Source organism: Epargyreus clarus, unplaced genomic scaffold, assembly GCF_041222505.1.
Source record: "Epargyreus clarus isolate Ecla_fem2 unplaced genomic scaffold, WU_Ecla_fem_2.2 ptg000035l, whole genome shotgun sequence".
Lineage (NCBI taxonomy): Eukaryota > Metazoa > Arthropoda > Insecta > Lepidoptera > Hesperiidae > Epargyreus > Epargyreus clarus.
The window spans coordinates 8,972,821-8,989,379 of NW_027332240.1; the positions used below are offsets into that span (position 1 = coordinate 8,972,821).

Consider the following 16,559-nt stretch of genomic DNA (forward strand, 5'->3'; position numbering starts at 1 on the left):
ACACAACACTGACAATATCCTGACGCACCGTACTTTGCACTATTTGTGATTTGCATTCTAAAAAAGGCCGTAAAATACCCGGTTCTTGTATAGGATACTCCGTACATTTAAAACTTTTTCAATTTGTTATAGTGATTATAGTAATACACACTCTGTAAAAACATCAAACATCTATCTATTACGGTTAAAGAGATAAGAGAGCACTGTGACTGACGGACAGACAGCGAAGGATTAGTAGTTTGTTCCTGTTATTTCCGTTTGGGTACAGAAAGTAAAAATATCTCATTGTCAAATTTAACCTGTGAAACCGTTTATTTTGCCAACTAGTCAGCTAATCCTTGCTGCAAAGATACCAATTAATCGGCTTCCAGGATAAGTCGGCGTTTCATCGCTTAGTAAGTTACCTTTAAGCTTTACGAAATCCTTAAGGCGACTGGAAAAAATATTGAAATTTTATAAATATAATTTAACAAGCACCTTGTTTATTAGCTTCCATGAACCTTCGTGCCATTCACCTTTTAATCATGGCATCTTCGTTTATATGAAACGACTATTTACATAAGCATCTACAGAAATCTTTTATATGAAATGATGTTTGCAAAGTGTCTTTTCTTCGAAAAGGCTAAAAGGTATAATAACACTCGTTGAAAGAGCTTTTATTGATATATTTTACGGATTGATTTGAATGATATTTTATTGCGGTTATATGTTTTGTACGTTGTCAACCTGTTACCGTTCATCTGCTGGGCTTCTTTGTGAGAAGGGTCTAGTCTGAAGGCCATAGACCTGGTGTAGTGAGGTAAGACATGTTTTTCCGAGGCATTCTAGCCTAGTCCTTAAGAGTAGCGGCGCATCTGAGGCCGACTTCAGGAAGTAATCCAATCTTATGTGTGGTTGATTACAGATGTCCATTGGCGGCAGTAACCACTTACCATCAGCTAGACTTTATTCTCATCTGCAATTCTTATATAATAAAAAAACCTTTAGAACTTTTTTTAGAAAAGCCTCAGGTAAACACCGACGTGACGACCTACTCAGTTCGTCACGTCGGTGTTTTTGTTCACGTCTGTAACACATGATCTATATACCAATATTAAAAAATACAGATATTTTGGTAAGAAAGTCATATGATCATCAGAGAAAAACAGCCCAATATTCTCGTATTAGAAGTCTGTTTGACTCCGTCAGTATATCACCAATGTAGACACGACAGCTGTTTACGCTACTTGCCCTACGTCCATTAGCGCAGTGTAAATATGGACCATTGCGTATTAACTCGTTAACGGTTGCCCTTGGAGTGGGATTGAGGAGATTGGGAAATAGAAATTGGGTTGGATTGAAACTTTCTTCGAAAAATGGAGAGTAATGAGGAGAGATTACGAGGTATTTCAGATTGGGAAGACTATTTATTTTTCGATTGATTTTTATTTTGAAAAATGTAGAATTACGTTAATGTTGTTTAACATTTTTAAAATGATTTTTAGAGATTTTACTTTCATTACTTTATCTGTTTGTGATTTTTGGTTTTTAGTTTTTGAGACTCCATGTAGATCTGTTTTTCCCAAGTGGCCAATAACACCTTATGGGTACTGGTGGCCTATTAATTTGAAAGTATTTTTCTATGAATTCAATACATCATTGTAGTTCTAAAGTTGGGATATGTCCCCAAATTCCTCAATCCGTGGGATATAAAAAGAAGTAGATTATATTCAAGAATTGATCGGTTGCATCAATAAGACTCCCGATTTGCCAGAGAATTAGCTTATTAATTCAATTTTAGTCAATACTTGTGTGTATAAATGTTATATGTGAGAAACACATCGTAAACTCGTGAATTTATCGACGCATTAAGATTTACCGAATCCGTATTTATTTGTAAATCGGCAAACGTTTGGGAAATCAAGCGAATGAGCTTTAATAACGATAGATCCGACTCAATAATCAAGGATGCTTGTATTTGTGAACTAAAGTTTGTGTTTATTTGTAGCCATATATTTTATAGATTAATACTAAAAATCAGTATTGGGTAACTGTAGGATTGTCACACGCCAGCACTCAGCATGCACACATTCATGCACACACAGACAACGACACACACACGCACTCGTGCAATCATGTATACACGCACGCCTTTACTCACTCATGCACACACGTATGCAAGCACACAGTCATGCTCGCTTGCATATATACACAAACCTCAACGTCCCCTCTTTACTGTCCCACTGCTGGGCTCGGGCCTCGCATCTACGCAACTCACAAACTTAATGTATCCATATTTTTCTACTAAAATCGAAATTTGTTAATTTTTAACATACAGAAATTTTCAACTGTCGATCCCTGGTTGACAAAGCATTGGATCGATTAATTATAATAAGCGAAAGTAAGAACACATCATACACGCATTACCGCATTTAAAAAAATAACTACAGCTCTTAATACTGAATTGTATAATAACATAATCTTGGAGTTATTTACGTTCCGTAATATGTCGAATTACAGTTCTATTTCTCTCTGGTATAAATATTACTAAAATAATGTAATCAAACGATGTCCAAGGTCGACTTTGGTATTACAGCGTAGGAAATTCTTATTTATGGTACAATAATTCATACCATTTAACATTATTAGTTCAAAAGTATGTTTGCATCGTAACTAAACAATAGAAATGAATTGACTATTTCTTCTCTTCTTCGTTGTTTTCTTCATTATTACATGTCGTGCCCGTTATGATAAGCTTCGGTGGATGTTGTGAGGAGCTGCCGATTACCTGCTGCTGCTGCTGATTACCGGAGGTCCCATAATATCTTTTATAGAGTCAGACCATCGGCTAGGAGATCGGCCTCAAGGTCTTCTTCCGTCTACTGTACCTATTACAACCAGCTTTTCAAGGTTGTCTGGATCTCTTCGTGCTATGTTTGCCCCGTCGGGCTCTACCTTGGTGAGCATAAAATTTGCAAAACCATCTAGTGTGTACGACGGTATGCGGTCACACATACCTCCGAATTTCCCGGGGTCGATTACCGGGCGGTTCGAGCTCCCACTCTTCCCAATCGCGACCCTGGAAGCCCCCTTTTAGTCGCCTCTTACGACAGGTAGGGGATACCGTGGTCCTATTCTAGTCCCGGAACTACAATTACATCTTTGGTACGCCTACAATCCAAACGGTTTGACTGATATTAACATATGAGGTTTCGTTGGATTCGTCTAAATCGTATGAGTGGCATAGGTCATTTTGAAAGCAGTCTAGATTTTTTAATGGTAATGGGTGAAATGGGTATATTGATTTAGGGAAAATACACATTCAGGTATTTGTGGTTCATTTAGACAGCAGGAAGTTAAAATTTAAACTGATTCCTTTAGTAATTTAATTTTCCTAATTTAATCTTGAAAAGGGCGTTTTAGTTACGAGACGTCGATTTCTTGAAAAGGGTTAGGACGACCAATGGGCCTTTACGCAAATTGATTTGTTTCTTTTGATTGTCTGGCAATTAGAATTTAAAGTAATTAATTGTCTTTTGGCTTCTGTTTTTTTTTTAATTTAACTCAGAAGATCTATCTTAATGAAAATCTACATCTTATGGATTTTCTTTATCGTTGTTAATTGATAAAAAGGCTACAAGTAGTAGCACTTTATGATGTATTGACAATAAAGTGTTATGAAAACTTTGTCGTTTAAAACTCAGCCTGTCAATGTAGGAATTCGAGATTTAAATATCATGTGGGCAAGATTCCCATATTATGTTCTTACTTGAATTAAATTCTTGCTTTTTCTATTGCTTTAAAAAATCTAAGAGTTTCTAATGAAATGTCAAATGGTGTGAAGTCATATAACTTTTTTTTATGAGGGGGAAACTTTCAAAAGGTACCCTATGCCGTGGGAGCGGCATGGGGTTATGTGGGATTCTTAGCGAACTTAAACCCCCCCGGTGGCCGTCCTCGGCGCTGCGTAGAGGACTCCGGGATTTCCAAAGGAACATTTCGGAGTACTCTTAGCGCGTTGCCCCATCGGGCTCCGCCCAGGTGAGCTTGACGCTCGTCACACCGTCTGGTGGGCACAACTCTCTTCAAAAATTCACGTCAACGCTATTTCAATCAATTTCAAATTTAGTTAAAATACTTGATTCTAAACAATGAACGAAGATGATATTCAGTTAGTAACACGGTTAGTTTTCGGCAATTGACGTAATCAGAAAAATCTCAGACGCGTCTAAAATTCTTCTATTTCATAATTCAACAGCCTTTTAAAATATTCCCGTATCAATCCGACTCATCAAATTAGGACAGTGCGTGGGTGTCTTATTACAAATTTCTATAAATGTTGGTCCTTAAAAATTTCTGAAGAGACATTATGAACGTCAATTCGTTATAATATTCCCAATGGAAATGAAATTGTAATAAAGATTACAAATTGACAAAGTAAAGGGAATTTTCGGGAAATTTTCCTAAAATTACAGTTGAGAAATACTTATTTACGTGATTCGTGTTAATTTTTTTTTCTAAATTTTAGAGCACGTTGCTTGAAATTGAAAATTTTTTCATATAAAAATTTCAATTTCTTGCAATTAATTTGCGAATGTGTGGAAAATCATACGTTTTTTTCACAAAACATTTCTGTAGCAAGGAATACAATACTGCAAACGAATTATTCATAGCAAAGTGCGGTTTGCCATTCTGTTTTCTAGTATTTAACATTGGAGTTGCGAGTTCAATTATTCATTCTACTCATTCATGTACCAGTCATTCATAGAGTTCATTCATTTATTCGTCTATTCACATTTTCATTTATTGACGTGAAACATCTTATACGGCTTAAACCGACTGTTGATGTGGCAACGAATCACCTGGCTACGCGTATCCTCGTATACATATTTATATGTATGTTATACCATATTAATTTTCTTTTAATTAAATTATATTTTTTCTACGAAATAATTTCGTTTTGAGTTACAGATGTTAATAAAATGTTAAATGAATGAATAAAAATTCATACGGACTCAACGGTTTTTTTTTGTCAGCTGTGTATATTAGATTTTATAATCTTTCTTTTTTATATAATTGTGATGATTCATGAGCTACACTTTTTAAGTATATAAATACCAAACACGTATGTATTCCTCATAGACGTAAGTGGCTACATCTGCCCATGGTCATCTATAATCAACTCCAGATACGATAAGAATCCGTCTTTAGGTCGGCCACAGATGCGTTACCGAAAACTAAGTTGGAATACCTCGACAAGTATGTCTCCCTCAGACCGCATGGTTCGTCAAATTTATTACACAATCTAACCTACACTCAAGACCTTTTAAAAAACGTACGAAATAACACAAAAGAAACGAGGATAAAGTGACCAGATTTACCTTGTTACAGCGAAAACGCTTTAAGCCACTTTGATGAATGGACCTCATTTGTCAGAGCTTGTGGGATGTTTAGGACCCTTCATACTTTCCTTAACCTAAAAATGTTAATATCTGACACTTACTGTTGATGAAGGTTCATTTTTACCCCAGTGCCGAGTTTTTCACGCGTATGGATGGCAGTAGGTATATTTTTCTATTTCTGTAGGGTTGAAGGATTTTAACGTATGAGGATCGTTATACCTTTTTTTTTTTGTTTACGAGGGGGAAACCTTCAAAAGGTACCCGACGACGTGGGAGCGACGCCGGGTTATGTGGTATTTTTACCGCACTAAAACCCCCTTGGTGGCCGTCTTCAACGCTTGTTGGAGAACTCCGGGATCTCCGAGGGAACACAACCGGAGTCCTCCAAGCGCGATGCCCCGATCGGGCTCTGCCCTGGGAGAGCACTTTTGGCTCCTCCCACACCACCTGGTGTTTATGACGGTATGCGACAACACATACCGTCGTCCTTCCCGGGGTTGCTTCCTGAACTGTTCGAGCTCCCACTCTTGCCGCCCGCAACCCCGGAAGCCCCCTTTTAGTTGCCTCTTACGACAGGCAGGGGATACCGTAGCCCTATTCTATTCCCGAGACTACAGGGACAGAGGATCGTTATACCTGTCTTCATCTTTGATAGTGAGACTTATACGTGATACTTTTTACGGAGCGTTTTCCTATTTGTAATAGCTTTTGTTTCAAAACTCACAATTTAGTAGTTTTGCGATAATAACATCCACTCAATCTATCTTAATTTTAACATCTCAAACATCGAAATTTGTCATTTTTTAATATGAAATATTTATAAAATGTGAGCAAATTTTTGGATAGATATTAACAATGGCAAAGTAGTAATCGCAGTTACTTATTATCGTAGAACGAATAGAGATTGATATAAGTTTTCCGTCGCAGCGGATACAGCAGACAATCGAGACGGGGTAGAAATAAATCTCGCTTGAAATCTGCTTTCATTTACCTACATTGTCATAATTCTACGCGTTGCGGTTCCGCGTCCGCACGCGGAGGTGGTTAAATGTCCATGAGGTCATAAAATCATAGGTGAAATAGGTATATTATATTACATATGTCACAAGTTCTTAGCACGAAATTTAAGTTCGAATTGTTTTATATGTTTTTTTTTTATAATATAGACGTAGCAGACGAGAATGCATTCCACCTGATGCCAAGTGGCTACTGCCACTCCTGGAAATCTGTGATCAACCCAGATAGGATCACATGTTCCTATACTTATGAATATTCCTACGATTGAGACACAGCCCAAAAAATCGCTACAAACTTTTCTTGGGTAAGACGCCTTTATTTTGCTATTAATACATTTTTAATATTCGGTAGGATATCCACCACAATGTACATATTTAAAAAAACTGACTATCTATTACAACTCAAAAGACAGAGCCCTTGAAAGAAGACAGATGGACGAAAGGACTTTCCGTCCTAAAAAGAAGATGAATGGAATCGCAGATAGTTCTGAGACGCCAAAATATAATAGGGAAAAGGCTATTTGATTCTCTAAGGGCCGTATCACGTAATTGAGGTTACAAGGATAAAAAAGTAATGCCCAATTCTGAAGACGAAGCCAATAACTTGACAGATCGGTGAAAAGGCAAAAACTAGGCCATTATTGACGACTCGGTGGATTGGCCATCCAATTCTTTGAGCTTAAGTCTTACAAATTGAATGTCGTGACCTAACCTTGCTCGAATATAGGGTTTGCTTACGTCACAATGTACTTTTGTCGATTGATGACTCGCGTGGCGGAGAGGTCTACATACCGGTCTGACAGAGAGTTTCGGTTTTGATCCCCGGCCTGGCAGACATCTGAATGATTTTGATATCTATTCTAGATTTAGGTGTTTTTGTACTCGCCTTTTTGTGTGTTAATGGTTATTATACAAAGTTTGCTGCTGTCCTCATGTTTACATTTGTGGCCAATCTCATGTAGGAATTAAATCATATCTAGGGTTGATTACAGATGTCCATGGGCAGTAGTAGCTATTTACAATCATGAGGCACATGTCTCCAAATTATACAAAAAAAAATTCAAATTTTATTTCCAATCTTTGTTTCTTTACTTTTGTCGTTTCCTTTAAATCACGTAAGAGTTAGCTCTATCATTAAAATTAAAATCTCTTTATCTATATTAATATTATAAAGATGAAAACTTTGTTTGTTTGTTTGATTGTAATGAATAGGCTCAAAAACTACTGGACCGATTTTAAAAATTCTTTTATCATTCGAAAGCTACATTATCCACGACTAACATAGGCTATATTTTATATGAAATATATTTGATAAATAGATTTTGAGGCGGTACAAAGTTTGCCGGGTCAGCTAGTGTTGGTTTATTTTCAATGTGCTCCCTTAGCTAAAGGCCTTGAAGTTCTCCTTTTAGATAAATCGTGAGGTGACGCAAAATAGATGTCTATTTATAAAATTCAACAGTAACAATACACCATTAAGAAGACCCTTTCAAAGGGATTCGTTTGTCACACCTAGCCTTTTTTTGAATACAAAAATTTTTCTCCTTATCACTTAGTGGTATGAAAAATAGATAGTAGCTGATTCTCAGACCGACTGTTAATGCATATAAAATTTGGTGAAAATCGGTAGTACGGTAACAAACATTGTGACACGAGAATTTTATATATAAGATAAGTGCCCATTTATATAGTCACTGGATGGTTCGATAGTAAGAGTTAGCATGAAAAAGAAAAAGAACGCTTTTGACGTTTGAGTTGCGTTTTACAATAATAAAAGTTGTAAATTGGATCAAAAAAATGTTTTATTCTATTAGCATGTCTTGATCTTTGATAAGATATCAATTTATCAAAATTATGGACTTAAGCTGTTTTTTAGCTTACAATTTAAACAAAACCCCATAATAATCAGCTCATACTTAAATTTTTAACCGCAAACAGACCTTTACATACTCGTATTATTTCTATGTACTGAAGTTAATTAAGATAAAGTCACCTCATAGCCAAGAAAATGGTACCTAAAGCCGACAACCAGAAAGAATGCTTCAAAGGGAAAATTATTAATAGACCGTTTTGCGAAATTATATTGACAGCCTGAGTATTGTGTTAAATATTATGTATAGCATATCAAACAGAGAATGGTATACGTCGTGTTATTTTTAAAAAATATTTATCGAAATTAATGAATCAGTTAAACTGATAATTTTTACGCCAAAAATCTCGAACCATTTTTTTAAATGCCATACTATTATTTTTAGGTCTTCCAATACAGTTGATGCAGTTCCTCCCAGAGAATCTTCGCCTAGGTACAATACATTAAATTCCGTATTTAGTTCTGTTATTACAGGTTGTGTAGCCAAATTGAAAATTAATGGGCCAATAGGGTCGCCTTGGTGACATCCCATACAAGATTTTATAAAATTGTCGCCAAATAATAATTTTACGAATAATATAACATAGACACATATATCAAAAAAATCCGGCATTCCTTTTTGTATTTCTGTAAGTAGGGAAAACAAATAATATCATAGTATTTATGGTGAATTCAATTAATTAAAAGCTTGAAGGTGCTAGGACCCGCCGTCGTCCTACCTAACTTTCTATCTATAGAAGTGAATGATGAATCTATAATAACAAATAAAAGTAAAAAATAGATGGAAATTTGTCGAAACACCGTGTTCGCCATGTACGTGGCCATATAAAAATGTTGTTTTAACATTGAAAAAAATAAAAACCAATTTTTTTCAATACATTTTCCGAGTAGCTTTCATAATTAATTTTCCTCTTATTGTTCAATTTGACAGGGTTGTAAATACTTACTCAGCCGCTCTTCCTGTTTACTGTTCCTTTTGCCAATGAACAATCTTTTTGTCCATACATCTTATATTTTGGGTGAAAATAATCTGATTTATTTATTTCTTTTATCTACTAACCGGGGAACACCCGAATATTTTAAAAATAAAAGCAAATAATTAGTAACTATTTAAAAAATAACAATAAACAAAATCCAAAACCTTTAAATACACAATATATTTAGCTGAAAAGCGAAATAATGTAGCCTAGTATGTAGTTAAAAGGTGGTAGACCTCTTTGTGGTTCGACTCCGGCGGCATCACCGCCACACCTATTTCTACCTAATAACATCAGTGTTAGGTGCTGCTGTGTTCCGCTATGAAGGGTTTGGTAAGGGAGACATTTTTTTTCGAGGCGTTTTAGCTTAGTCTTCAGGGGTAACGGCGCATCCGTGGCCGACCTCAGGTAGGAATATCTAATCCCATTTGAGGTTGATTACAGATGCCCATGGGCGACAGTAGCCACTTACCATCAGGTGGACTGCATGCTCGTCTGCTACTCTCCTATATTATAAAAAAGCCTAATGCACTAATTCAATGATGCCTAATTCAGTAATTTACTCGTACATAGAGGAATCCAACGACACCTCATAACATTAAAATCAAGCCGTTTGGTTGTAGGGCGTACCAAAGAATAAGACATACATACATATTACATACGCTCGATAAACATTACCCTCCGCAGAAAAAATAGTACATCCTATTTCAATATTAATGGAAGTTTTATTCGATCTATCATGACTTTCATAGGAACACACTATTTATGTGTATGTGTTTGCGTGTATGTGTGTGAGTGTGTTTAAGTTGATGTGCAAATGAGTATGAATACTTGTATTTCAGCGTACGTGTATATTTGCGTAAAATCGTACATGTTTGTGTGTGCCTTTGCATGCATGCGTGCCGTATGTATTTTAACACGCCCAGATGATCTTTTTTTTATAATATAAGAGTAGCAGACGAGCATGCAGTCCACCTAATGGTAAGTTGCTACTGCCGCCCATGGACATCTGTAATCAACCCCAGATAGGATTAGATATTCCTACCTGAGGTCGGCCACAGATGCGCAAAATCTGTCTCCCTTACCACACCCTTCAAACCGGAACACAGCAGCGCCTACCATTTCTGTTATTAGGTAGAAATAGGTGTGGCGGTGGTGCCGCCGGAGTCGAACCACAAAAGGTTCTACCACCTTCAAAAATCGATGGAATAGGTTTTACTTATCTTCGGCGCTAACGGGAATCATTATAACTAAGCACTTTTATATGAAATATCGAATACAATTTACATAACATGAGCGCTAATGGTGCCTTGTTTTAACGTAGCGCCAGAATATTGGATAACCATTATCCATAAAACTGAAAAGGTAGTGAATTTTCGTGAAACTACTACCATATCTATTTCGCTTTAAGAGTGGAGTAAATAAATTGTAATCTGTAGCACTACCATGAGTTTACAAAAGTATTACTCGCTAGCGACTGCGTAAAATAAATGTATGAAAAATTGTACAGCGCCTCTGGTGGTTACTCGTAGAAGTAAAATCCGTAGTGGCGTAACTCGATACGTAAAAAACCTATCGAAATCAAATCGCTAGCGAATGTCATTATGATCTATTGCCATACAAATTCGGTCCCATGAGTCATTAATTTGACAGACGTTGTCAAGAAATACCGTAACGATAGTAGTTATGTTATTCACTAGCAAAATGACAATAGTTTTCTATTTACAATTTCTATAGTGGCGTTTCTATGTCAACTCATGGTAGTGCTACTGGTATTAAACGCATACATAGACAAATGTACAAGTATCCATACATCTTGCGTATGAAGTAAACCGCGTAATATAATTTAATTAATGTAAAATAATTATAATTTAGTTGAAATGTTATATTTCATGAAGGTTTTCTCAAAAATGTATCCTGCTACCTGCACCTACCTATACATATAAACTCTATGGAATTATTTTCATGTTTGAGTAACGACCAATTATTCAATATTAAGATTTTCTTAGAATTTATTGGTAGCTTTATTGTCTTCGCTCGGATTCCCAGGACTTCATCTATCCCCCGGGAACAGTACTTTTTTCAAAGAAAGGAGCCATATATCTTTTTCTGAATCCTTAACAACGTGTGTACAAAATTTTAAGACAATCAGTCAGGTATGTAGTTAAGACGTGAAAGTGTAACAAAGAAACCAGGAAACTCAGATTCGCAGTTGAAATATTATTACGGATTTAGGGCTCTACAGGACATGCTACAGTGAGAATCTATCAACAATTAAGCTCTTCGTATGCAGCGATCAATCAAATGTATGTGAAGAGGTTGTGACCGGCGCTCAAACGTGTCCCCTACACTTTTGGATGCTTCATGCATGAGCGAATGAACCTTCGATCACTAATAGGTTCCTATTTGGAAGGATTGAACGTAAAACGATTCAGCATTGATGCAATTGGTAAAGCGAGTTTTCCGATAAACCGAATACAGTTAGTCACCTAAATGTGATGCAAAATCGATGTAATCGGAAAACCGCAATTGGCTAATGCTACAAGTAGATTGCTATGTCCATTATGTGTATTTTTAAATCCCATTCATGTCTTTTCCCATAAGTACCTTTTTGGGAATTTATTCGTGCATTCAGAAGCCCTTGAGTTCTTCTAAAGAAGGCCCTTATATTAAGCTTTACATATTGATAAGCTGGTGAATAGCATTTTAATTAATTTTCTTTTGAATACCTATTTAAAGAAGTCTGCGAAGTTAGAAACCAATCAATTATTAAGATTAATTCGTTAACGAATCTAATTACTTTCAATTTCTTTGCTTTGTTTTTGTGTTTAATTAAGCAGTTTTGATCTGGCGTAAGAAGAATATCTTAATTAAGGAATGTTAAGGAAAACTGAATTCATTGTTTTCATTTTGGTACCAAAAGGTTGACTAGAAAATAGAGCTGTTGTTAAATGGGATGAAAGGAAAACTTTTCGAAACAAAAGAGATTGTGTGGGACGAGAATAAGACTTACTAGTCATTTCAAATTAGTGTTGAGTGGTAGTTAGATCTCTAGTCGATGGCAGATAAGAATTCAGTTGTATCTAAAGTTGACTACAAGGTCAAAACAGGGTTCATGTCCACTTCCTTTCAGGTTGACTGCATGTTGGTTTACTACTTTTATTACTATTTCTATTTCGTATGTAAAGAAAGTGGCGGTAGTTGAAGGTGGAAGAATACCTTTTGGTTCGACTCCGTCGGCATCAACGCCACATCTGTCTTTTGCCTATTAACAGCAGTGTCAAACACTACTGTGTTCTGATTTGAAGGGTGTGGTAAGAGAGACGCACTTTTTCGAGGTGTTGCAGCTTAGTCTTCAGGGGAAACGATGCATCTGGCCGACCTCTGGTAGGAATGTAATGTTACATGAGGTCGTACACAGAATGCCGGGGGGCGGTAGTAGCCACTTACCATCAGGTGCACTGCATGTTCATCTGCTAATATTTTATTATATAAAAACTGGACTGGGTCCCAAAATCCTCCCTTTTCCCAATCCATTAGACATTACATGGGCGTATAATCATATCCCATGTTTCTAGTGGTTTAACGTAAATCGTGGATCGATTAGCGAGGATCGTGATCGCAATAACAAGATCCGCTGTACCCGGATCGGAGGTAATTCATCTGACGCAACATCTTTGACAAGTTAATCCCAGTTATCATAAAGTTCGGGAACGTTTTCCGGTATGAAGTTTATATTGATTCCAAACATGGTAATACAGATTGTAAATTGCATACATGAATTGTTGGCTTTATTGCTTCAATATTAACATAAAATAAATTCATTAAATTGTAAATTTAGAGCACAAGCCGTAATAGGCTCTCATTATTGTGTTGATACTCAATTTTTTTCTCAGGATTTTTTCATGTTTCTGAATAATTTAACCACAGACCTAGATACAGGTCTGTGAATTTAACTATCTTTGATATTTCAGTCAATTTTTGAACAAGAGTCGTTGTGGATAGAATTAACGATTGATTGATTAATGACCAATGGTATTTTTAATAGGTTTATTTGAGTTTTAATAATTGGATATCATCTTTTCCTTTGTTACAGATTTCAAGATGATTGTCTAAGAAAATAGAATTAAGGACAACATAATATTAAACTAGAAATTATGGCAAAATTTATAATAATAAGCCTCGTCTTAAGTATAAGTACCGCTAGTAACGATATTTCCAAAACGAAAACAGCTGTATATAATGATTTAATACAGCGAAATGATCTCACAGACGCAGAATCTAATATCGTAAGATTTAAACGAACGATTGATTATTCAGATAACGAGTATATAGAAAATATATACGATAAAGATGATAACAAATCTGAAATAGTTAAAGATAAGAAGGAAGATTTAAAAATTGAAGAACCAATAGATACAACTGTAAATTATACCGAAGAAGAATGTATAGGAGCGGCAGAATTCTGCAATATGACCAGAGAAGATTATACTACGATGTTGAACAATTATATATACCCACAAGTATATGAATGGGTACTAATAGGCACGCACACAGCTGTCTTCATCATCGGATTGGTTGGGAACACGTTAGTGTGTGTAGCTGTGTACCGTAATCACTCTATGCGGACGGTGACGAACTACTTCATAGTAAACTTGGCGGTAGCGGATTTCATGGTGATCCTGTTTTGCTTGCCACCGACTGTCCTGTGGGATGTCACTGAAACATGGTTCCTGGGACCAGCTCTCTGCAAGATACTGCTTTACTTTCAGGTACAAATAATTTAAGTTAACTGATAAACATAATTATTATCTCCCTATAAAATAGTATTTTTCCTCTTCGAAGATTAGAGCTAGCCATATATTTCCTTAGTAGATTAGCTGAAATCACCCGCTTGAATGTAAGTTTCCACGAAAGTGGTTAGATACACAACTTTTAAAAGTAATTAATTCTTTACCTGCTACTTACCTTCTGGATGTAGCCACTATTGTTTAAATTTTATTTAGTTTTACTACATTTTCCACTTATTTGGTAGGCAAAGAATTGGATACATTTAGTATAGGATAAGGAGTGAAAATCACATTCTTAAAGAAAAATACTTTCCAAAATCGGTGACACGCTCTCAAAACTCTTTATTAATTTAAATTAGACGGTAAAATATGAACAGACTTAGCACAAACCACGACGAACGGTATATTAAATTCTGTCTGCGTTCCTTATATTTGTGTATGTGAACGTCGCCACAAATACATAGAGTTCAGTTCAGACTTCTGAACAAACAAACTTCATGGCAGACTTCATATGAAGCTAATATGGTCCGGAATTAGCGTGAAGTTTCCACTCCACTGAGATTTTATGTATGTTCTTGTTGCTGTGAACTTTTGAATCTTCGGTTTTTTGAAAAATTGTATACAGCCGTATTACAAGTAGTAGTAGTTTGAAGGTGGTAGAACCGTTTGTGGTTCGACTCCGGTGGCACCACCGCCACACCTATTTCTTCCTTATAACAGCAGTGTTAGGCGCTGCTGTGTTCCGTTTTAAAGGGTGCGGTAAGGGAGACAGACTTTTCTGAGGCGTTCCAGCTTAGTCCTCAGCCGCTACACGGCGCATCTATACCCGACCTCAGGTAGGAATATTTAATCCTCTAATCCTATCTGGGGTTGATTACAGATGTCCATGGGCGGCAGTAGCCACTTACCATCAGGTGGACTTCATGCTCGTCTGCTACTCCTATATTATAAAAAAAAAGTTACGGCCGTCCATTCTTTTTTATGTATTTACAATTTGAATCTTTATTCAAAACCATATAATCACTTGTTAAAGTCTTCAACGAAAATTTCTACGACATATCAGAATGTAGAAGAAAGAGCAGAAGCACTCTAAAAAGTTCTTAAAGAAGGTATAAAAAGGTTTACCGACCGGTACTTGTCTAAAATAGTGGATTATGACCTAAATCGTTCTCATTTAGAGAGGAGACCTGGGACCCTGGGTTCGAATGCCAGACGCACAAAGTGAGAAGAAATTCAACCAATAAGCTCTGTCCACTGTCACTACCTAAACTTTGTGTTTACACAAACGATGACAAAGTTATGAAATGGCAAAACACGTTGAAATCTTACATATAATATACACACTGCATGCTTTTGGCAAGAATTTGGCCTGGACCACTCCGTGTGCAAATATGGTTGTAATTGTATGTCTCGTACATACGTAATTTCGTCATTGTATGTGTGCGTGAGTTATTACACACACTAACGCATCCTGCATATATTATACATGATCCATGAATAATATTCAGGCGTGCTTTCGCATTACAACATGAGCTTACATATTGTTGATGTATTGGTTACGTGGGTGTGTAATATGAGATGATACATAGCGACAAAGTACCTACTTTAGACTTTTGTTCTACAGGCCATGAAACGAAATCAGAATCGAAAGGCAACAGAGCGGATATGGTTTGAAAGGGTAGGTACCCCCGTCACACCTACTTCTGCCAAACAAATTTGGGATTAAAGTTTCTCATCATCATCATCATTAACAACCCATTACTGTTGGGCACAGTCTACCGCGCTGGCCAAGTGCGTATTGGTAGACTTCATACCTTTGAGATTTTTTTTTTATAAATCTCTCAGGTATGCAGTTTTCTTAAAATTTCTCAAAAATGATTAGATAAAAATTGACAAGTTCATACAACTGGTAAACGACCTAAAAGTTTCAATTTCTTCTTCAAAAAACTTGCGAAGACCCTTATTAAAGGGATAGTCACCGAAAAGTTTCTTAAGGTTCAATAACTTTTGTCTGAAATTGATACTGCTTTCTGTTAGTGAGAGTTTGTCTGATTTTACTTTTTTTTATAAATAAATGAGGACATAAACTTTTAGTATCTTCCAGGGGAATGAAACCACAAAAAGCTAAGAAACAAACACATAGACTAATTTGAAGGTGATGGAACAACTTTGTGGTTAGGCATGCTCATTGCTTAATGCTCATTTACTATTTTGATATCCTAAAAATGAAAAAATATGGAAATGCAACTTATTAATGCCTGTGTGCCATAGAAGAGTCAATGTGGTACTTTTCTTCCTGAATGGTGGTAGAAGCAAAAGTGTTCGATTGGGCTACTAAAGCCATACCTATTCCTAGCATGATGGAATTCTTGCTTTTTGGTGGAAGAGGTTTGATGTCGGCTGACTTATATCGGCGACTACCTTAGTTTTCAGGAGTGTCTGTGATCAGCTCAGGTAATCTTATCTTAAAACAAGTTGCAGATGAAAATGGCTGCTAACCATTTGAACATCAAGGAGTGCATGCT

The 16,559-nt window shown here is 36.2% G+C and overlaps 1 protein-coding gene across 1 annotated transcript in view; it reads left to right on the forward strand.

The window, feature by feature from the left end:
• NGR-A16 (neuropeptide receptor A16) overlaps window positions 1–16,559 on the forward strand; it is a 79,832-nt gene that overhangs the window by 37,151 nt on the left and 26,122 nt on the right. Inside the window, exon 2 of the mRNA XM_073092010.1 lies at window positions 13,341–14,016. Coding sequence (XP_072948111.1) covers window positions 13,402–14,016 — 615 coding nt within the window. The 5' untranslated portion in view covers window positions 13,341–13,401. The remainder of the gene's footprint in view (window positions 1–13,340; window positions 14,017–16,559) is intronic.